The sequence below is a fragment of the Zalophus californianus genome, chromosome 5 (assembly GCF_009762305.2).
Source record: "Zalophus californianus isolate mZalCal1 chromosome 5, mZalCal1.pri.v2, whole genome shotgun sequence".
Taxonomy (NCBI): Eukaryota; Metazoa; Chordata; class Mammalia; order Carnivora; family Otariidae; genus Zalophus; species Zalophus californianus.
The window spans coordinates 127,641,565-127,664,198 of record NC_045599.1 but is presented as its reverse complement, the minus strand read 5'-3'; the positions used below and the strand labels follow the sequence as shown (position 1 = coordinate 127,664,198).

Genomic DNA, 22,634 nt, shown 5'->3' with positions numbered 1-22,634 from the left:
TGTTAAACTATATATATTAATTTAATCTTTAGAAGAAATTTGTTATGTACTTTTATTAAATATATATACTGTATGTGTATATATACATGCACACATATATACATACAGTAATATATTTATTAATAAGAAGGAGGAGTAATATTTGGAACTGAGATACTGAGCAGATTGTAATCACATTTATCATTTGCCAATAAAAAAAAAGAGACTCTTACTCTTCAGTACAGACTAATGAAAATCTAAGCAAAAGAAGCTTAACATATTTTCTACTTACCAGAGGCATCATATGTACACTTCTTAAAAATTTTACTTGGGAACTCATATACCAGGAAATAATGAAGTTAAGAATGTCATATATATTTGGGGGGCACTGGGTGCCTCAGTCAGTTAAGCGTTTGCCTTCAGCTCAGGTCATGATCCCAGGGTTCTGGGATCAAGCCCCACATCAGGCTCCCTGCTCAGCGGGGAGTCTGCTTCTCCCTCTCCATCTCCCTCTCCCTCTGCTCATGCTCTCTCTCACTCTCTCTCAAATAAATAAATAAAATCTTTTTTCTAAAAAATGAATGTCATATATATTTAGAAAGCAAGAGAATTTAAATTTAATTCATATATAGTATCATTATACAAATTTAAAATAATGAAAAACTAATCTTAAAAAAAAAAAAAAAAAGGGGCGCCCGGGTGGCTCAGTTGGTTAAGCGACTGCCTTCGGCTCGGGTCATGATCCTGGAGTCCCGGGATAGAGTCCCGCATCGGGCTCCCTGCTCAGCGGGAAGTCTGCTTCTCCCTCTGACCCTCTTCCCTCTCGTGCTCTCTCTCTCTCTCATTCTCTCTCGCTCAAATAAATAAATAAAATCTTAAAAAAAATAAAATAAATAAAATAATGAAAAACTTAAGCACTTTGATTAAAAAATTGAAAGCCTCTGTGAAATAAGTGCTATGGAAACTTTAATATGGCTAATATGGAAGCTTAAGGTTCATTAAGATCTTTATCTAAAACATTCAAAATAATTATCCTCAAAAATGTACTATTTTATTAGTTACTTAAGGGAAGAAAATTATTTTTATAAAATTAAACGTTCATTATGATTGAAAGAAAGCTACAGTCTATGAGCAAAATTGAGTATTAAGTAACCTTTCACTGACGGAGTGATGTTATCTAGAAGGATTTCACTGCATAGTCTCCTAAGACCTTTCACATAGATTATACTCTTGCAAATTTGCTTATTTCTCCAAATGACGGCATCAGCTTACTTATCCAAGTTCTAGTAAGCATCCAGTGCCACACCAAAATGAAACAAAACAGAACCATGTTTTTAAGAATCTTCTGGTTCCCTTTAGTCTTTAGGAGCCCACTGAATTTCTCCTAGGAGGCTTGGGCTCACTGGCATCACATTATCCAAGACTGGTCTCCGGCGCTCTTGGAAGGAAGGGAAATAGTTTTGGCCAGACTTACTCAGGATTGTTGCAGAGCCTCTCTGCACTCTGGGCTCCGGCCCCACAGGTCCTGGAACAGTGGGACCAGGGTGACCAGCGGCCCCAGCCCCCAGGAATGCTCTCTGGTTTCTTCCCCACTGTGATACACTTGCCAGCCATACACCACTAGAGAGGGAAGAGGCGGGAGATGCATACGTCATGAAGGTTCCCATAGCAAGGTGAGCCAAGAACCCCAGGAGTCTAAACCCAATTCTCCCGGAGCAAACAGGCTTCCTATGGTCACACAGCATATGAAGAACAAAGAAGGGCTTACAAAAAAATGTCCCCCAAGAGTCTTGGGTTTTAGAATCAGACAATGTCAAGAACCAAAGGGAACTTTATGCTGCCTTGTTGCAGTCAGCCAATTCGGTGCAGTTGGCAGAAGGCATGCCAGAAGGTCAATCCACACACCGCTTCCTTCACTGAGACAGTCTTGCTATGACATGCACGGCGGCTCAGTCTGCTTAGTTAACACAGTTGTTTTGTAATGTAATTGATTTACTTTTTGCTGCAACCTCCTTATCTTGCTGCAGACCATAAACAAACATTTTGCAGACTGACACTGAGATAACATTTCTCTGTAGCCTCTATGTACGGTATCTCATGTCTGCAGCAGATACCTCATCCTCTTGCAGAAAGTCCACTCATTGCCAAAAAACACTAGTTGAAGTTCTTTCTAATATCAAGAACAATTTTTGCTTCCCTGTTAACTCTATCCGTTGTTTGCAGTTCTAGCTGTGGCTCAGAAAAAATTCCGTCCTCTCTCTTCAAGGCCATCCTCCCACAACTGTCAGTTTAGGAAGGCGAACATACAAAAAAGAAAGAAAAGAAAATGCAACTTGGTTGTTTGAGGATTTGGGCATGTTTTCTCTGCTGGCCTCCTTTTCCTCATTATTTCTGGTCACTGTGTTTTGTGACCAAGTTCTATAATCTTGGTGATAGATCATGCCACTCGTAAGCTGCATAAAAATACACATTAAATGTCTGGATCTTAGGCTCACAACAAACTCAACTGGTCTTGTTGAGCAGCACACATGACCCTGCTCTCAAGCTGTCTGCAGGATTTCTATCATCTGAATTCTTGGGTGTCTGGCTTTCCTCCTCAGTTAAATGGGCAGAATTTCAAGAAGTGTAGTCCAATCAGATGATGAGAGCGAAGATAACAAGTGGCTCAAATGCAGCATCTTTGGAAGGCAGAAGCCACTGGCTTGCCTTTTCAGTTTTTAACATGGAGGGGGGAAGAAGTCAAAATGAAGGGTGATAATAAGCTCAGCAGATGTTATTGGCCATAAATTCTGCAGACGTTCATCAAGAAAAGATGGGACGGATGTTTTGCAAGTGAAGTGTGGGACTGGGCCTCAGCCCTCTCTCCTTCACTGTTTCCAATGAAACCTCAAAAGGCGTCATGGAAATAGAATCCTTCTCCCTGGCTAGTCTGATTGTGTGACCTTCATTCACCCAGACAGCTGCTTTCCAGGGCCCTCTCCCCATTCCTCCCAAGAACCCTGGGCCCACCCCCCCACCTTCCTTCCTCAGCCCGACACGTCACCTTCTTCTCACCACATCGTGTCCCATCTGCAGCGGCATCCAGCTTAGAGCGACAAAAGCCTTTCACTGAGCACCACAGGGTCTGACAGACATTCTGGAAAAGAAGTGTGAAACTGTACTCTTTGGGATTTTCAACACTTGCACAAAAGCATTTCTACAGGGATGGTGAAATATACACTTGGTCACCCACAGACTCACAATGATGCTGCTGTTGGCAGTGAGCAAGAGTGAGAAGAAGGGCTCATTTGAGAACTCTCGATTCAAACTTAATTTGGGCTTTGTCATCATTCATACACAGTGGTACGGTTTACTAAGCGATAAGAAAATAGATAAAACACATTTCCTAGGAATGGAGACTAATTTCTATATAGGTGACACAGCATCACTGACCTCAGACAGGGTAACTGGTGACAGCAACCATCAAGGGCCAAAGCAAACTCTGCACGAAGGACTCTGATTACAAACAGTTGGGTGGTTATAACTTGAGCCTGCTCACTGAAGGAAATGGAAACTATTCGACTTAGACAGCCTAAGCTTATTTACTTATGACTCAGAGTAGCCAGCTTGTTTTATCTGCCAGGGAGTGAAACGGGTCTTCCCTATTGTTTCTCCTCCTACAGTAGGAACAAGGGAAAGTTGATAAGATTCTTAACATATCATCAGAAATGGCTCCGCTGCTCCTATCCACCTTTTAGTCTTTCTTCTATCCACCCATCATCCATCATTCCATCTATTTAACTATGCTCTAGATTCAGTGTTTTTTAAAATAAGAATTCATATTTTTACACAATTTTAAAGAATTCTCAATCTTGATCTAAGTTTTGCCTCTCCCTGATTACCGCTGTTCTCTCCTGGAACTCTTAACTGTTGGTCATAAGCCTTCCCATTCTGTCCTTCACATCTCAACTTCACTTTTATATTTTGAACTGTCCACTTTCTTGTATACAGAAGTTGAAAAAGTCTGGATTTCCATCATGCAGCTCTGGGAAATACTCAAGTGAAATGGGAGGTAATTTTCTCAACTCTAAATTCCAGCTGATTGATTTTCTCTTCAACTGTGTCAAGTCTGCTGTCTAACCCAAACACTGAATTTAAAATCAGTGACCATATTTTTCATTTCTAGAGGCTGCAACTATTTTTCATATCTACCTTACAAATATCTTCTAGTGTATTTTTCCTTTTCTCAAATGTAACTCTTCTTTTATGCATTCATTTTATTATCCTTACCTAAAATATTCACTTATCCTAAGTCATTGAGGGTTTATCTCTCCTCACTTAGCTGTAGATTGTTTTAAATTTTGAATTAGAAGACAAATGATGAATTCATCTAATCAGAAGCTTTATCTATTGGAGATTTTTCTGCATCTTAGCTGAGCATTGGTTTCTCCAAGGCAGGTTTTTAATCTTTGTTTCTACCAGGTGTCCCATGGTTTTACCAGGTCAGAAATATGTTTATCTTAAATTTTTTTTGGCATAAGCGTTCTCTGTTTCAGGATTTCTTTTCCTTTAGTGTCTACAGTTCTTGGTTTACGCCACTTCAAAGAATGAAGAGGAAGATCAGACGAAGAGTGGTGGACAGCGGAACAAAGTTTATTGGGGATAGTACAAAGCTCCCGAAAAGGGAAGGGACCCGAGAGGTTGCCATTTTGGTGTTTAAATCTAAGGGTTTTTATGAGATTGTTGGCAGGCTGTCTTCATCTGATTAACCCTCCATGCACCTGTCACCCAATCAGGTTTTTGTCTACATGCTCATCTACCTCTCAGGTAGTTGTTCACGTGGGAAAGGGTAGAGGTCTCCTTTCAGGATGGTGGAGATTAACATGGGGTCTTTTTCCTTTTAATGGCAGTTTCCCCTGGGGGAGGAGGGTGGGCCTTGCCCCTGTCTGCCTTTCTTCCGACTATTACATTACAACCACACGAGAGTATAAATTTGAACTCAAAATCAGTGAGGCTGGCCTGTGGTTAAGTATTTGTTAGTGAGAAAGTTATCTACCAGCATCCCTCCCCTTCAAAACCCAAGCTGAGATAAAAGATGCTTCTCTGCCATCTTTACCTTTGTTGCCAATGAGTTCTTCTAGCCCCCCTCTCCTCAAGTCCCCCAGCTTCGTGTAAGGGTCTCACTTTTAACTCCCTGCCTTGCTCCAGGGGCGCATGTCATCATTTGTTGCCACTGGATGTTAAAATTAAGGTGCTCTGGTTTTCTCCCCGTCAGCCTCAACATGCTTATCACTCCCTTCTTTTAAGTTTTCCCCCCCCGAGGATTTTTTTTAAATTTTCTTATAATTTCATTATGCATTTATAAAGTACTAGGTAAAGGGTACGCAAACACTCTCTGTACTGTTTTTCCAACGTTTTTTGAGTTGTAAACTGTTTCAAGATAAAAAAAAGGTTTTAACAAAGAAGGTTAATATTGTATTCTCTGGTATTTTAGGTTTTTTTTTTTCTTTACTGAAAAGAATTAGGTTATCTTGGCTGCAATATGCAGGAATCTGAAGTCTTCACTCATTTATCTCAAGTCTTCGTTCTACTTATCTATGTGCCAGGTGCTGAATGTCAGGAATGAAAGGTTCCCTCAGAGTGAGGTGAGGGCACAGATAAATAGAAAGCAACTATAATATCATCTAATGAAGTCTTTGCCCAAGAAAACACGGAATAGAATGCAAAATGATGTTTAAGCTGAGCTCCAAATGATGAATAGGAGGGATGGTGCAGAGGAACCAGAGCATACAGAGCTCAGGAGGTGGTGGAGAACCCACAGGACTTTTAGGGATTGAGGCTGTTCAGTACAGGGATAAACACAGAGCATGAAACAGTAATTGACCAGAGGTAATCAGGGTGATCTGTTTCCAGTAAACCACAGAATATCCTGGAAAATCCTTACCTTTGTAAAACATCTAAAATTGTGGATAGAAATATTTTAAATGCATTCCTGAGTTGGCAAGAAAGTAAGAGAAATCCTCAGAGGCTAAAAAGGGAGGAAAAATGTTGGAGATCTAGAGATACAAACCTGGTCCCTTAGACTTCAGTTTTAATGGTCACCTGACCACTGGAGACAACGACCTGGGCCTGAGTAGCATGGAAAGTTGGACTGGAGACCTCATAAAGACCGTAACCCCAAAGGACTAGCCCTTGTGTGAAAGGGTGAACTAAGAGAAACCTGGGGACACAGCTGGGAAACGTGTCTGTTTTGATTTTAACTCTAGAAGGCGTGGTAAGTGTTACCCCGAGAGTTTGTACCCATGTTGGCCCTCACACAAGTCTTGTAGTCAAACAACATCTAACCAATAATTTGTTTTAACTGACTCCAAATTCTCTCTGGAAGAATGTGCCAGCCATCTCAGCCTTAAAGTAACTTGGTAGGAAGTTTCACAACCATGAGTTTACAATAAAAACAAAAATCAAGACAAGGAAATAATCTGTAATAAGAGAGACCTACAAAAAAATCCCAAATAGGAGAAACAGAGCCACATAGACTTAGGATTCTGGAATTATGCAACATAAATTGCAAAATAAATGTCTCAAATATAAATAAAAAATAACAGATCATATTGAAAGTTTGAATTAGAAACAAGAAACCATAACAGAGAAAAATTAGAAAAATAACCAAATAGATTGTCAAAAGTAAAAAATAAATAAATAAATAAATAAACAAATAAGATTAAGAAGTCAACAGACAGCTTAAATAGAGGAGTACGTATACCTGAAGAGAGATCTAGTGAGTCAAAAGATAAATAAATTACACAAAACGCAGAAATATAAAGGGACAAAAAATATGAAGGCGAGGTCCCAAGATATGGAAGATTAGTGATAAAGACCAACATACATGCAGGTAGAATTCTGGGTTACAGAATGGAGGATTAAAACAATATTTTAAGAGATAAGGCCGGAGAACAAGAGATGGGATGAATCCTGAGGCACCTTTTAAGCCATTTTAGAGAATGTAAACTTGATCGTAGGGAATGGGGTGACTGAAGTATTTTAATCAGAGAGGAACACAATCCAATTTCCATTTACAATGTCACTTTGGCTGCATTTGGGGGATGGATCAGAGTTGAGAGAAGTAGTCAAACTCCAGGAAAGGAGAGCAGTGGGAGAACTACTGCAGTCACCTAGGACTTGGATTTGAGAGATATTCAGGAGGTAGAATTGGCATAACTGGGGAACCAGTTAGGAGCGAGGGGTCAGGAGTTTTTGCACCAACTTGACCTTCTCTATTAAGTCTCGCTTGTTGTGTTTAAGCACAGTTACTCACTGCCTCCTCAAAAGGTCTTTCTACATGTGTTTTTGTGTATTGATCTCACTGTATTGAAATTGTTCTGTCTGCCTCCTCCACCAGAGCACAAGCTCCTCAAGGTCAGACAACTTATCTTATTAATTTCTGAGGGCTAATCTTTTTCATCTCACTCCGTACATGGCACTGAATCTGGGAGGGGTTCAATGAGTCTTGCCTCGCCCATGTCTATGTGTTAACACTGGCACCTTCACTCTGAAAGTGATGCGTTCAGAGAATAGGCCAGACTCAGATCACAAAGGAATGCCACACAAAGGAGTTGGGACTTCATCCTGTGGTCTGTGGACCCTAAGAGCGGAGCAGAGCCATGGTTAGATCTGTGTTGTTTTGAAATAACCTGAGCAACAATTTGAATGGGGGGAGACTAGGTAATTACAATCGCAAGGAGAGAAAATGAGAGACTGAATCAAGACAGTACAGTGGGAATGAAGACAACAGGGCAGAGCCACAAACTCTTTGGGAGGTTAAATGTCAGGGCTTGACTTAACATTTGGGTGCTGAGGGGTGCCTGGGTGACTCAGTCGGTTAGGCATCTGACTCTTGATTTCAGCTCGGGCCGTGATCTCAGGGTGGTGGAATTGAGCCCTGCATTGGGCTCCGTGCTCAGCAGAATCTGCTTATCCCTCTTCCTCTGCTCCTCCCCCCGCTCTTTCTCTCTCTCGATCTCAAACAATAAATAGACAAAATCTTTTTTTAAAACTTTGGATTTTGAAAATTAAGGAGAAGAATGAATTGGGATGAATCATATTCCTACTTTGGAATCTGGGGGTTCTCTACAACCAGATGAAAATTCAGGAAAGGGAGCAACTTTAGGTTGCTATAGAGTCTACAGGTGTGAGTCACTGTGATTCCTGAAAATCACTATAAAATGTTCTTCATCACTTGCAAAGGATTGCTGTCTCCACAGAATACCAAGGAGGCACGGTCAAGGAACGTAAATGACTCCGACTTCACACCTTCTGTCTTACAAACACCTTGCCATGAATAGAAGGTTTCTATTTCTGTGTCTGGTTCTTTGGATTACCAAATATTTCCCTGACCCCTCCTTCAGCATGCTAGAGATCTCAAGCCCGGTACACACCCACCAGAGGCACCAAGATACCCAATACTTACTTCTACTTCCTGGCAGAAGGTGGCATTGGGGCCATACTGCAGCTGGCATTGATGGTGGACATCATAGATCACTCCAGGGGCAATAACCTTGGACTTCAAGCCTTTCTTTTGGGGGATGTCATCGAGACAAAACCCCCAGCCCCGGCTGAAAACAAGTTATCAGAAAGGAGAACAATTGCTTATGATTTCCTTTGTCTTTAGTCTTTTATTCAATAGAAACTTCCATCCCTGTGGTTTACTCTTTGTCCTTCAAAACAACTTTATTTCCACAAGGCACAGAACCCTCCAGGCCCAAGATGTAGGAATGGCCTAAAAGGAAATTAAATCACACCCCACACTGTTACTTCAGCTGTGAGCCAGGAAATACAAGCGGGAGAGTAAAATAACATCATCAGAGGGGTTTCAGAGACCACTCGAAACATATCCCAGCTGTTCCTGCCAGTGCCCAGGGACTGACACACTCAGATCATACAGAGCCTCCCTGAGCAGGAGCAAGCAAGGAGACGGCACGTTCACCTGGTGTGGTGGGAAGGCAGGACCCACCTACATCTCAGGAGTGGAAAGCAGAAGTGAAATCCCCCCCTTCTGATGCCACCCTGATCCGATGACCTGTGAGAGGAACGGAGACTTTTTCCAGGCCTCAGGTAAAACTCCAACGGACTTCCAGTTTCAAGAGCACCAAGTCAGGCCGTCCTGAAACGTGCTGTCACTTACTCCAGGAAGCGGGTGATGTACTCCTTGCTGCACTTGGACCACGTCAGTGGGGTGGGGTTGTACTGGAGCTGGCGGGACATGATGTACGGGTGCCTGCCCACGGGCTCACAGTCATTTTCCTTTCCATCATGCTGGATGCCGAAGCTGCAGGAAGGCACAAAACACAAGAGTATTAAGGAGGCGGGGGGCATGAAACGGAGAAAACTACAGTCTCTCCAAGGTGAAAATTACCCACTGAGAGCCACCTTTGTAAACAGGTGCATTACAAAGTGGGACTCCAAGGTTGGAGAGGGATAGCTAATTTTGAACTAAAGAGCACAGGAGACATTTTAAGCCTATGCAACCGTGGGAACCATGCGGCTAATTAAAAAACTTCTGTTTGGCTGAGAGCTCCCAGTTTGGCTTTCTAGGAGTCTGGAGGAGGGAGGGCAAATCCTGCCTCAAGCGACCACAGCACAAAACACCCGAACTTTCCTTCTCCCTTTCATTATCATGTAAGGAAGGGCATGGAAAGGACAGCCTATGAGAGACTTTGTCAAAGGCCACAAGCTTTGAGTGATTGAATTTCTTTTGAGTATTGTCACAGGAGTCCTCCAGGATCGGACGCATTAGGGAGGCCTCCCAGGTCAGTGGTCAGAGCAGGGGTTTCACAGACAGATGATCTGGAGGGTACCAACTCTGCCACTTAATGATGTGGGAGCTCCACTCCTGGAAAATGCAGAGATCATCACAACGCTGGGGTCAAATCTGAATATAAGAGTCTGAAAAACACTTAGCAAGGGCCTGGCATATAACAAGGGCTCTGTGAATAATGGAAATCCTTTATTGCTGTTTTGATCCTTGTCTAGCTTCTTCTAAAACATCACAGAGCTCGAGTGGTAAAACCAGGTCCTCTGCAGTGTGTGCTGCTCGATCTGCGTTCTTACGCACGTCTTGCTCACCCTGCTCCCTGGCCTCCCCCTGCCAGGGCTGACCAGGTGAGGCAGCCCTGAACGTCCCGACAGAGCTCGCCCACCATGGCAAGGGGTGCCGGGGAAGGAAGCGGACTCAGAAGTGTCCATTTATAAGCTGAGTCTTCAGGATCGCCCCAAGATACCTGCAGAGGTCCCCACAAGAACTCTCTTCACTGGGATCTGCTGATGGCACACTTGCATCCCAGCACTGTTGGCTCAAACTTCCAAATCTGAACAGAGGAGAAGTATGACCTTTTACTCTGCTAGTGAAATTCAACCCCTCTGACAGGGAAGCTCATATGTAACTTTAATAAAATCTCCCGATCCACATTAGCAACTCTTACAGAGAATAATCTTGGGGGGATTTAAAGGTTTCTTGTATTTTGCTTAATGCAGTATGATGTTATCGACTTACTTCCAGACTCTGATCACATTCCACATAAGTACAAAATTCACAAAGGAATCAGAGAATTAATCTACAAAACTCTTCTCACTCAGCCACAACGAATGTGACTCAATGAAAGCTTTTATTCTAAGCAGGCCTTCCCTAGGCTGTTTCATATCATTCTCACCCAGCTCATGAAGCATTCTACAAGTTCACCTGCTTAATAATTAGTAAAAACCCTAAACTGTAAGCGTGGTTCAAAAATATGCCTCAATAATGGTTTTTCTAGCATTGGATAGTCTAATGCAAGAACCGTGCAGCTGCATCCTACACACTGGGTGGATTCAAACCTATGTTCAAAGCATATCAGTTCCCTTAAAGCTCATTTTGTTCTATCTAAAGTTGTTGTTTTTTTTTTTTAAGATTTATTTACTTATTTGAGCGAGAGAGAGTGTGTGTGCACAGGGTGGGGGGCAGAGGGAGAGAGAGAATCTCAAGCAGACTCCCCACTGAGCACGGAGCCTGATCTCATGACCCTGAGATCATGACCTGAGCCGAAACAGAGTCAAAAGCTTAACCAGCGGAGCCACCCAGGGGTTCCTGTTCTATCTAAAGTTTTTAATTCACTAAAGGATTTCCCGCTCCAGCTTTGTCACCCCTCTGTACACCCATGTTATGAGAGAAAAGCAGTGCTACTAACAAGAAATGTCCCCCTGGGCTGTGTCTACCATGTCTAAATGCATGGAGCGCTCCTGTCCCATGAGCACAGTGGGCCAGTGAAAGCACACGGGGTCCTAGGGATGGAAGCTTTGTTTCCAGGAAGCTCCTTTCCAGCAGATGGGATGGAAGCTGAAGAGCAGTTGGCCGTATGGAGCCCTCTACAGTCTCAAACAACTTACTGGGTTGTTGGATTCATCTGTTTACCTCCTGTTTGGCTTTCAACTCTTATTAGATGAGTTTGCCCAAGTATAGATGTGAAATCGCAAGTTAATTATCTGGGTTTTAGGGTATCATATTCCTTGCCTTTTATTATTCATTTTTTTTTATTTGAGTAAAGGTGACACAGTGTTACATTAGTTTCAGGTGTACAACTTAGTGATTTGACAAGTTTACACATTAGGCTCCGTTCATTGTAGGTTTAGCTACTATCTGTCCAGTTACATCACTATTACATTATCATTGATTGTATTCCTTATGCTGCACCTTTCATTCCTGTGACTTGTGATTCATTTATGGTGGAGAGGTAATAGCAGAGGACAAAAACCATGAAAAGTGTGATTGTGTGCTTTTAAGCTCATTTAGGAAATACCAATTTCATATATGTGACATGCAAAGGTCTCCAATGAAATCCAGAAGCAGGAGAGAAATACTGGGTGAATATTGCCTTTTAAGTGTTCATCTATATCGTGATATTTTCATTACTTAAAAGGAAAGGATGCTAGGTCCAGATAAGTTTTTAAATTTCCTCCTAGAATTCTACCTTCATTTTTGGTAATGTACCTACGCAGCCTAATAAAAAGGTAGTAAGAGACCTCAGGAATAAATGACGGATATAATCCAGGGTCCTCATAAATGGATTTTCAAAAAGTTTTCTCTCAAAAATGAAATTATTCACATAAGGCCATAGCACAAGTTAATTAATTTTACTTTCTATTTTGCATCACACATAATCAGTAATGGAACAAAACATGTTTCCAGGGAACAATGGGGGATCTATGTTATTAAACTATAAGGAGTGTCTTTGGGGATACTGTTTTATCACAGTTTTGTTTTTCTTGACCTGCCACTGGCCATTTCATTGATCTTCCCAGTTTCTCAGTTTGGTCCACAGATAATTAGAGCTATATAGCTAAAGAAAGAACTAAATACCTCAGAAGTATCTTTTGCCAAAAGCAAAAGTTTCTTAGGAAGCTCCTAAAGTCTTCTCTGGTTTGGTTTGTGTTTTACTAAAGCATTTTTTTCCATCATTCAAACTCAAGCTTATGTGTTCTTTCAACTTTCTCTTTAACAGTGACTCTAAACTTTTTTTTTGTCAATTAAAAGACAGTGTTTTAATGCAAATCAAAAGCACCATGAGATACCACCTCACTCCTGTCAGAATGGCTAAAAAAAAAAAGAAATAATAAGTGTTGGTGAGAATGTAGGGAAAAAGGAACCCTCATGCACATAAATCAGTACAGCCTCTGTGGAAAACAGCATGGAGGTTCTTCAAAAACTTAACAATAGAAATACCATATGATTCAGTAATTCCCCTACTGGGTATTTACCCAAAGGAAATGAAAACACTAATTCAAAAAAGATATATGTCCCCCATATTTACTGCAGCATTATTTACCATAGTCAAGATATGGAAGCAACCTAAGTGTCCATCGATAGATGAATGGATGAAGAAGACGTGGTGTGTGTGTGTGTGTGTATACATACATATAAATACATATATATATATATATATATATATATATATATATGATGGGCTATTATTACTCAGCCATAAATAGAATGAGATCATGCCATTTGCAACAACATGGATGGAGTAGAGGGCATTATGCTAAGTGAAATAAGTCAGACAAATACCATATGATTTCACTCATATGTGGAATCTAAAAAAGCAAATGAGTAAACAGACAAAAAGCAAAATCAGATGTGTAAATACAGAGAACAAACTGGCGGTTGCCAGAGGGGTGGGGGTGGTCAAAATGGGCGAAGGGGAGTGGCAGATACAGGCTTCCAGTTACGGAATGAATAAGCCACGGGAATAAAAGGCACAACACCTGAATATAGTCAATGATAGCGTGATAGGGTTGTGTGGTGACAGATACACTACACTTGTGAGCACAGCATAACTTATAGAGAAGTTGAATCACTATATTGTATATATGAAACTATATTGTATACCCAGAAAATGTAACATTGTGTGTCACCTACACTCAAAAAAATTTTAGTAAAAAAAATAAATGACAGTATTTTATTAGGTCATCTTTACATGGCCCATATAGTAGTTACAGGTTTACTATTTAAAAAACTGACAACCTGTTCTCTATAGAGCCTAAACCACCTTACTTTCTCATCAGCAATGTATGAATGATCCAGCTCCTCTGCAACCTTGTCAGCATTTGGTGTCATCACTATTTTTTTAGTCATTCTGATTGGTGTGTAGCAATATCTCATTGTGGTCTTAATCTGCATTTCCCTGATGGCGAATAATGTTGAATATATTTTCAAGTGCTTATTTGCCATTTATATATCCTTTTTGATGAAATTTTGGTGAAATTTGGTGAAATGGTCTTCTGCCCATTTTCGAATTACTGTTTGTTTTGTTACTATTGAATTTTGTTAGCTGCTTATATATTTTAGATGCTAGTCCTACTGAATATATGGTGTATTTGTTTCCTAGGACTGCCATAAAAATTTACCGTAAGTTCGGTGGCTTAAAATAACAGGAACTTATTCTCTCACGGTCCTGGAGGACAGAAGTCTGAAATCAAGAGGTCAGTAGTACTATGAACACTTCAAAGGCTCCAAGGGAGAATCTGTGCTTGCCTCTTCCAGCTCTGCTGACTGCAGGTTTCCTTGACTTGTAGCAACAAGACTTGAACTTCTGCCTCCAACTGTGCATGGTCTTCTCTTTGATCTTTCTGTGTCCAAATCTCCCTTTCCAGTCATTGCGTTTAGGGCCCAGCCCGAATCTAGGGTGATTTCATCTCAAAATTATTAATTATTAACAACTGCAAAGACCCTATTTCCAAAACAGATTACATTCTGAAGTTCCAAGTAGCCTTGAATTAGTGAAGGGGAACACTGTTCAAGCCACTACATAGGATTTGCAAATATTTTCTCTTAAGCTGTGGCTTGTCTAAATTTTTTAATTTTGATGAGTCCAATTTTTTAATGTTTCCATTTATGGACTGCACGTTTGATGTCAAGTTTAGAAACTCTTTGCCTAACCCTAGATACTGAAAATTTTCTCCTATTTATGTCCTAAAAGTTTTTAGTTTTACATTTTACATTTAAGTCTGTGTTCTACTTCAAGATAATTTTTGCATATGGTGTGAAGTTTAAGTAGAGGGTCTTTTTATATTTTTCAAATTTTTGCTTACGAATGTCCAATTGCTTCAGGACCCTTTCTTAAACAGGCTACCTTTCCTCCACTGAATTGTTTTTATACGTTTGTGAAGAAATCAGTTGGATATATTTGTTTTGCACTATTTTTGCATTCTCTGGTTGATTCCATTGATCTTTGTGTCTCTCCCTCCACCCAAACCACGCAATCTTGGTTACTGAAGCTGTATAATAAATTTTGAAGTTTTGTAGACTGATTCTTCCCATTTTATCATTCTTTTTCAAATTGTTTTGAAAACTTATTCTAATTCCTTTGCCTTTCCCTATACATTTTAGAATAACTTTTCTATATTTCAAAAACAATCTTGCTGGAATTTTGGTAGAAATATCATTAAACCTATATATTTATTTCAGGAGAATTCCATCTTGACCATGTTGAGTCTTCCAGTTCATGAACACAGTATGTTTCTCCATTTATTCAGATCTCTGATTCTTTCCTCAGTGTTTTGTAGTTTTCAGCATACATGTCCTGTACATGTTTTGTTAGACTTAAAAGTATATAATAATTATATGTAAAAATTTCATACTTTTGAGTGATCGTGAAAGGTACTACACTTTTAATTTCAGTGTCCACCTGTTCATTGACAGTATATAAAAATGTGATTGATTTTTGTATGATTATATTGTACCCTGTGAGCTTATTTGTTCTAGTTTGTGTGTTTGCACACATTCTTTGGGATTTTCTATAGATACAATTATATTATCTGCAAATAAGGCTAGTTTTACACCTTTCTAATCTATATGTCTTTTTTTTTTCTCATCTTATTGCACAGGCTAACACTGCACTCTTTTTTCTTTGTGGTCTTTAGACTTGATCATTTACATTGTCCTATCTTCAAGTTCATTGGTTCTTATTCTGTCTGCTCAAACCTGCCAATGATTCCCTCTAGTTAATTTTTTTATTATAGTGATTGTACTTTTTAGCTTCAAAATTTCATCCTGGTTTCTTTTTAGATTTTCTATCTCTTTATTGATATTCTCATTTTGTTCATACAACATTTTCTTGATTTTGTCCACATCTTCTTTAGTTCTTTGAGCATCTTTAAGGCAGTTGTTTTAAAATCTTTGTGTAATAAATCTGCCATCAGAAATAATTTCTGTTGATTTATTTTTTCCTTTGAATGGGTCATACTTTCCTGGTTCTTCATATGTTTTATGATTTGTGTGTGTGTGGAAAAATGGACATTTGAGTCTATTAATGTGTTAACTCTGGAAATAAGGTTCTTCCTCTTCCCTAGGGTTTGCTGTTTTTATTGTTATATCATCATCATCATCATCATCATCATCATTATAGGCTGTGTTTGTGCCAAGAATCAACCTCAGGTAAAAACTTAAGGTCTTCTCAGGTCTTTTCTGAGTCTTTACTTGGGCCTATGTGGTTACTTTCTAATCTTCCCCATATACGCAATTACTTTTAGAAAGTCCTATTCTTTATTGTCTGGCTCCCCAAAGGGGAAAAGGATAAAAATGAAGGGCAGGGAAGGGTGCTCTGGAAATCACTCCAGTTAAAGGGGGTAAGGGTCTTGCAACAACATGGAGAGGTGCAACAATGAAGGCTGTCCACAACTTTGTCTTTACCTGTATGATCAGAAGCAGTCATCAGCAATCAGAGCACAGATCCTTGACATTTAGGGGACAAATATCAAAATATCAAATCAATTCAGGTAGTGACTCACTTCTACTCTGTTACATAATCTACCACTTCTGATGACCAGTAAACATCTACAACTCTTTGTTTTCAAGAATTCAGGGAAATTGTGCTCAAGTAATGTTACCAAGGGGTTGTCACCCTTATTGGAGAATTTCTAAACTCTGAAAGGTGGATCATACTTGCCCTTGGCTTTATGGCCGTGGCTTTGTGGCCTTCCTCACAAAGATGGTAAGTCCATGTCCAGATAACCATGCCAATGATTGTGTCAAAAACTGGAGCAACTCTGATTTTGTAGAACCTGCCTAGCATATTTCTGAATCCTTTTATAAAGCCAGATTAAGTTGAAGATATAAGGAATCCATTCTTTGAACACTGGTAATGAGCATTTGAGAGCATCTTTTATCAAGCCTTCTCAATTTTTCTTTACCTTGAGTATACCACTGCTGGGAAGATCTTGAGCAGTCATTTCTCAGTTTGACTTAGCTATATTCATTTGCATTGCTTAGCCAGCAGGTGCTACTGACACCAAAGACTTGACTGGAGGCTGCAGGGGACATATCCCTCCACATATCAGGATGGAGGATGCCTATACGTTTGCACATGAGAATAGCTTTCATTTTACCAAGTTTTATTATCGGCGTGCCAACAACTACAGCCTAGTCTTTTCAATACCTAGCCTTCTGTCTCCCATCATTAATTACCTGTATAAGCAAGTCACTTAACCTCTTTGTCTTTACATTTCTGATGACTAAGGATACTAAAACATATCACATTTATCTCCCAGGGCTTTTTGGTAAGAATAATAAAAAAAATGACAATACCTAAGAAATTGCCTTAGTTCAAGCTACTCACTTCACAGATGAGGCAGCAGGTGAGGAGAGGTGAAGGGAATTATCTAAGGTGATAATAGTGGCTGATGGAAAAGCCAGAGTAAGCACTCACTTTTCCCAACTCCCAAGCCAATACTCTAGTTTTGTCAGGCAGGTGAAAGTATTTTGAAAACTTCCAGTGTTACATGAGAAAAATGATGCCCAGACCAGGGAGGCCAGGCCTGGAATATCCAATCTCCAGGGCTCTTTCCAATCCCAACTCTTTCCAACCTGTACACTCAAAGTATGTCATGGGGTTCTGCTTCCTTCCTTCATGGGAGGAAATCCAGCCTGGTGGCGACACGAAAGGGAAGGGGTATAGCTGAGTCATTCACATGGCTCCCTACTCTGAGCTTCTAATTAGTATGATCTCTTATTTGTTGTTAGTAAATATACCAACAAATTAAGTTATAAATAAGCTAATACCTTTCCTCTGATACCTGGAAAATCCAGAATCCTCATTATCTCTTCACTCAAAACATTCTGCAACCTGCCTTCCATGAATTCATCTAATCAAATTCACACATTATTGAGACAAATGCACCTCCTGTTAACGGACATTTGCTTGATGGTCTTTTCCGATTGATGGCAGTTTTAAATTTCTGCTTTATTCAATGAGTTCCTTTAATCCATATAAGTAAAATGGGGCTAACAATAGTATCTGTTTCATAAGGTTGTTGAGAGGATTCAATGACCCAACATAAAGTGGATGACATAGAGTAAAGGTGCAAAAATGTTAATGTTTGTGACTTTTTAGCGATATTAATATTATTACTATTTCATAAGAACTAAACAGGGATTGTTGTTTCTGAATTAATCAGGTGAGTTAAAGCTTATGTCCTTGTCTGTGCTCAACTTATTCTAATTCAGCAAACTGTAGTAGCCTCTTTGATTCTGCGATGTAGACAGGCACAGGTGGCCAGGGAATAAAAGACACTGAAATCTCTGAAGTTCATCATGATCCCCACTTTACAGGTGAGGAAGCAGAGGTTTAGGAGGGTGAGTCTCAAGACACAATGCAACCCAACTCCTGATGCCCCATTTAAGGTGCTTTCCCTTCTCTCTACCAACGTGGTGCATAAACATGGCAAGGAGATCCCCGTTTCCTTGGCCCTTTACCTGTGTCCGAGCTCATGGGCAATTGTGAAAGCCAGAGGGAGTCCAGAGTCTTCATTGATGTTACAACTCCGGTGAGGTTGGCACATTCCCGACAGGTGGGACAGACCCAAAGTCTCACAGGGGCGATTGACACCAGCACAGATGTCTTTTCTGGAAGCAGAGAACAGAGATGCATAGGCTCCCAAAGAAACATCTGAAAAAAACCCTTCTGGAAAAAATATGGGTAGTAATTCACATTCGATGTGGTCTGGGAAGCATGAATCAAATTGTTTTTAAAAGTCCATATGAATATAGCGGGGCAATTCTGAATTCATTAGATTATTCTGATTTCACCTCTTAATTACTGAATCTCACTAACACTTAAAAAATGTGCGAAAATATGACAAATGTTTTAATCTGAGTTGCTTCTGCCCTTAATCCCAGGAGGCCAAATTACACTGTTTGGACCAAAAGACAAGGATTTGATGGAAAATTAAAGATTATTTGAACTTTTATATAGAGAAAGGACAACCAGCAGTGGCTGAAGGTGTTCAAATATGAAACCCCTTTTTGGTCTTTCTGAGGTCTGTGCTCAAAATTCATCTGAGAACTTTTGCTTATTCATGAAAAAGGCAATTGGTCTCATCAATCCATCCGGAGCTCAAATCAGTTGTCTCTCCAGCCCCACTACCCTAACAACATTGCATATGGGAGGGAAATGCACATGCAAAAAAAGACTCCTGGGATCTCAAAAAATACTGGATATAGTCCTTAAATGTAAAATGTGCTCCCATATGTTTGTGGGGATTATTTCAGTCATTGATAAGAGTTAACTAGTCCTTTGGTTTTCTTCAAGAAGAGCTCTCTGCCGAGAATAAGTAGCACAAATGCCAACAAGGCTCTGAGCTTCAGTTAGTTACAGACCTTCAACTCACCGGGCAACACATGGTCTGTTTTTTGTTTCCACTGGGCCACGGAAAAGATCGAGCCTCTGAAAACTCCTGTGAGTCCTCAGTCGTCCAGGAGACAATGGTCGGGACAGTGGGAGGGGACAGAGGGCAGCCCCCATCTCAGGGCATGCCAGCTGGTCTGGTCTCCACGTTAATAGCAATGGTTGCTGGGCGGTTTGGTGTTGGAGAGCTGGACTGGATCATGCAGCCCAATCATTCTAAATAATTGCTGGGTCTGTGGGAGGACCAAGCAAACGCTGTTCTGCCCCTACTGCAACATGTACTTGTCACTATTTCTTTCTTTTTTTTTTTTTTTTAAGTCTAGGCCTGCATGGAGCTGCTGGGAAAAGATGATTGGTGTCTCCTGTTAACCCACTGGCTTTCTCATTGTGATGGGACAGGAGTCAGGTCCATTAATTAATTGTTTGCTGAGTGCCTACTATGTATCCAGCACTAAAGAGGACAAAAGGGGGTAATAAAAGAAATGTATAGGAATGTGAGTCTTCCAGGGCAGGAGTTTACGCTCCCCAAAGCAGATTAGCTCTACCTCTACCACACGCTGGGAGCAGGATAAGAGAAAATACGCCCTGGTATGCAGCTACGGGTCCCACTTCATTAGGTACATTCAAGCCAAATATACTTTCTCCTCAATGCAACTCTGCAGAAAGCCTGTGGAAGTGAATCTCATCCCAGGCCTCCAGAGGCAAGTCTTATACCTCCCTCCCTGGTCCGGCTGGTTTCTTCAGAACAGAGGTTCCCAGAAGGGGTTGATTTGGCTCCCCACCCACTCCTAGAGCACATGTGGCAGTGTCTGGAGACTGTTTTGGTTGTCACACTTGGAGGAGGGTGCTACTGGCATCTTCTGGACAGAGGCCTCCACGCACAGGACAGCCCTTCACAACAAAGAATTAACCGACCCAAAATGTCTGTGATGCCAAGGGTGAGAAATCCTGTTTTCGAATTTGAAATACCGTCCACTGTTTAGGAGCTGGTGAGGTTCATCATACAGTGAAACCAGGCCCTTGTTCCAAAGAAGAAAAATTATCATAATAATAAGAGAGCAGATCCTTCATATCTTTATGGGTAAGAGTTAAGAGTATAACTATTAGGGTCCAACTGCCTGGATTTAAGTCTCAGTTGTACCTGTTACCAGCAATGAGATTTGGGGCAAGTAACCTAACCAAACCTCAGTTTCACCCTCTGTAAAATGGGAATGGCTGATGGCAGTCAACGACCAGGGTTGCTGTGGAGGTTAAATGGAATGATGCTTGTTCTAACAGATGTAGCACAGTGCTACATCAAACACTCCCCAAATGCCAGCTCTTATCAACTCACTCATTTCTTCATGTGAGAAGGAGAGAAGAAATGATTTGTGCTTTCAGGGCAAGAAGAGAGGTGGAGCTGACACAGCTTCCAGCGGTGGCCCCAAAGCCAGGGTTATTCCCTACAGATAGGTCCTGCCTCGACTGAGCTCTTTTCCTGGCTTCTTGCCCAGGTCCTCAGGGTTTCCTGCCCGCTTGCTCGCTCCCCAGGACCCTTGTGCTTACATTCCCTACTCACATTAACCTACCTCCCAGGGGAACTACTGATGTCACAGGTCCCAATATGAGCCTAATGTAATAGGTTTATGTCACAGACTTCCTTTGGAAATTGTTGGCATTCAACCAACACTTTGATACTTTCACTCAAAAGAAGGATTCTGATGGTTGGAGTGAAGGCCGGTTATCATCCTTTGCAGGCCGTCGCGTGCACTGGGATACCAAAGGGACAGATGACAGGCCAAAATGTTCAGGAGCAGCCTGTCCCCCCAGGGAGAACATACACACAGGACCTTCCAGCGCCTGAGGTTCTCGGTGGCTGAAAAGTCAGGCCAAGTGGCCTCTTCGAGGACACGTTCCTGGATTTCTTGATGTCTCTGAATCTGCACAGGGGTTCCCCATGAGAACTTACCTCCCCCATGAATGAAAGACCTTCATTTGTCTGGATTAAAATAGTGTTTGGTACACAGGAGGTATTCAACAAACATTTACTGAATCAATGAGCACACATAGCCTCCCTGAGCCTGGGTTGATCAGAAAAGTTCATTAGCCTTTCACAGCTATGAGTCCTAAAAGGTTGATGGTTTTTGTTAGCACCATAGGGTTTATCTGTAATCAGAACAAAATATTGTCTTCATGGGGGTGAAGGGAGACAAGTGTAAGCAAACAGCTCTGCCTATTCAGGGTGGGGACCTGCTGCCTATATTCTGTCTTCAACATCAGTCAGGGATAGGTTACCAGGAGGACTGATTTCTGTAGAGATAGTTGTATGTTTCTAAACTGGAGGAAAATGTTTGAAAATAAAAGAAAGGATAGGAAATCTCATGCTTAAGAGTTACAGTAGTCTTTAATGAGGATCTGCAAACATCTTCCTGATTGTTTATGGAGCTGCATGAAAAAGCCAATTTTAAAGATGAAATCATCGTTGGGATAGGAAAAAGCCCTGCAATTTGCCCGCAGATGCAGTTTATCATGGAGAGTTTTGCTACACACGTTTACTAACTGCCCCCTCACTGGTATGGGCATTGGGAGTCATCTGGTCACAGAAGCTACCTTTAAAAATGACTGAAAGCAGCAAACAGTAGGCGATAATGCATAAGTCTGAATATGGGATAACTCTTTCACCCACTAGCCCCCCTATTTGCAGCCCCTGGCTTCCACGTAGTCCCCGGGGTACCTGGTGAGGAGGACAGCCACATCATGATGGGCCGGGTTGAGGTCACTCTTTGGATTGATGCTTTTCTGCCACTTACAGAAGCTGGACAGTGTCTTCTCTGCATGGTGGACGATTTTCAATCCTTGCTAGAGAAAGAAGAGGAAGAGACAGGCACAGCTGAGCTTCCCATGCTCAGGTCTCATCACACAAGTCCTCGGAAGCAGCCGGATGTGATGCGCTCTGGGTGGGTGCCTCAGACATCTATTTGGCAGGAGTTTGGCAGAGGCAAACTTACTCCCTGCTCTCAACACCATTACCCTCATGACTTTTATTAAAAGAACCTGAAGTCTGATTGCTGTTGCTAGGACTTGTAGTACTAGGTTGAATAATAGTGGCGAGAGTGGGCATCCTTGACATGTTCCTGATCTTAAGGGAAAGGCTCTCAGCTTTTCCCCATTGAAGATAATATTTGCTGTGGGTTTTTCATAGATGGATTTTATGAACTTGAGGAATGTTCCCTCTATCCCTATACTCTGAAGAGTTTTAATCAGGAAAGGATGCTGTGTTTTGTCAAATGCTTTTTCTGCATCAATTGAGAGGACCATATGGTTCTTCTCTCTCCTCTTATGTTCTATCACATTGATTTGCGAATGTTGAACCATCCTTGCATTCTGGGACTAAAATCCCACTTGGTCATGGTGGATGATCCTTTTAATGTATTGTTGGATCCTATTAGCTAGGATTTTGTTGGTGATTTTGGAATCCATATTCATCAG

The 22,634-nt window shown here is 41.1% G+C and overlaps 1 protein-coding gene across 6 annotated transcripts in view; it reads right to left on the bottom strand.

Moving 5' to 3' along the window:
- The window catches only part of ADAMTS12 (ADAM metallopeptidase with thrombospondin type 1 motif 12), a 298,365-nt gene that overhangs the window by 90,443 nt on the left and 185,288 nt on the right, over positions 1 to 22,634 (bottom strand). For 5 of the 6 annotated variants that reach the window (XM_027605495.2, XM_027605491.2, XM_027605493.2 and 2 more), the window contains 7 exons: positions 21,880 to 22,004; positions 18,236 to 18,385; positions 10,236 to 10,322; positions 9,140 to 9,283; positions 8,426 to 8,570; positions 3,023 to 3,115; positions 1,454 to 1,599 (listed from right to left, as the gene is read on the bottom strand). In XM_027605495.2, coding sequence (XP_027461296.2) covers positions 1,454 to 1,599; positions 3,023 to 3,115; positions 8,426 to 8,570; positions 9,140 to 9,283; positions 10,236 to 10,322; positions 18,236 to 18,385; positions 21,880 to 22,004 — 890 coding nt within the window. The remainder of the gene's footprint in view (positions 1 to 1,453; positions 1,600 to 3,022; positions 3,116 to 8,425; positions 8,571 to 9,139; positions 9,284 to 10,235; positions 10,323 to 18,235; positions 18,386 to 21,879; positions 22,005 to 22,634) is intronic. The other variant, XM_027605492.2, reaches the window with a different exon arrangement.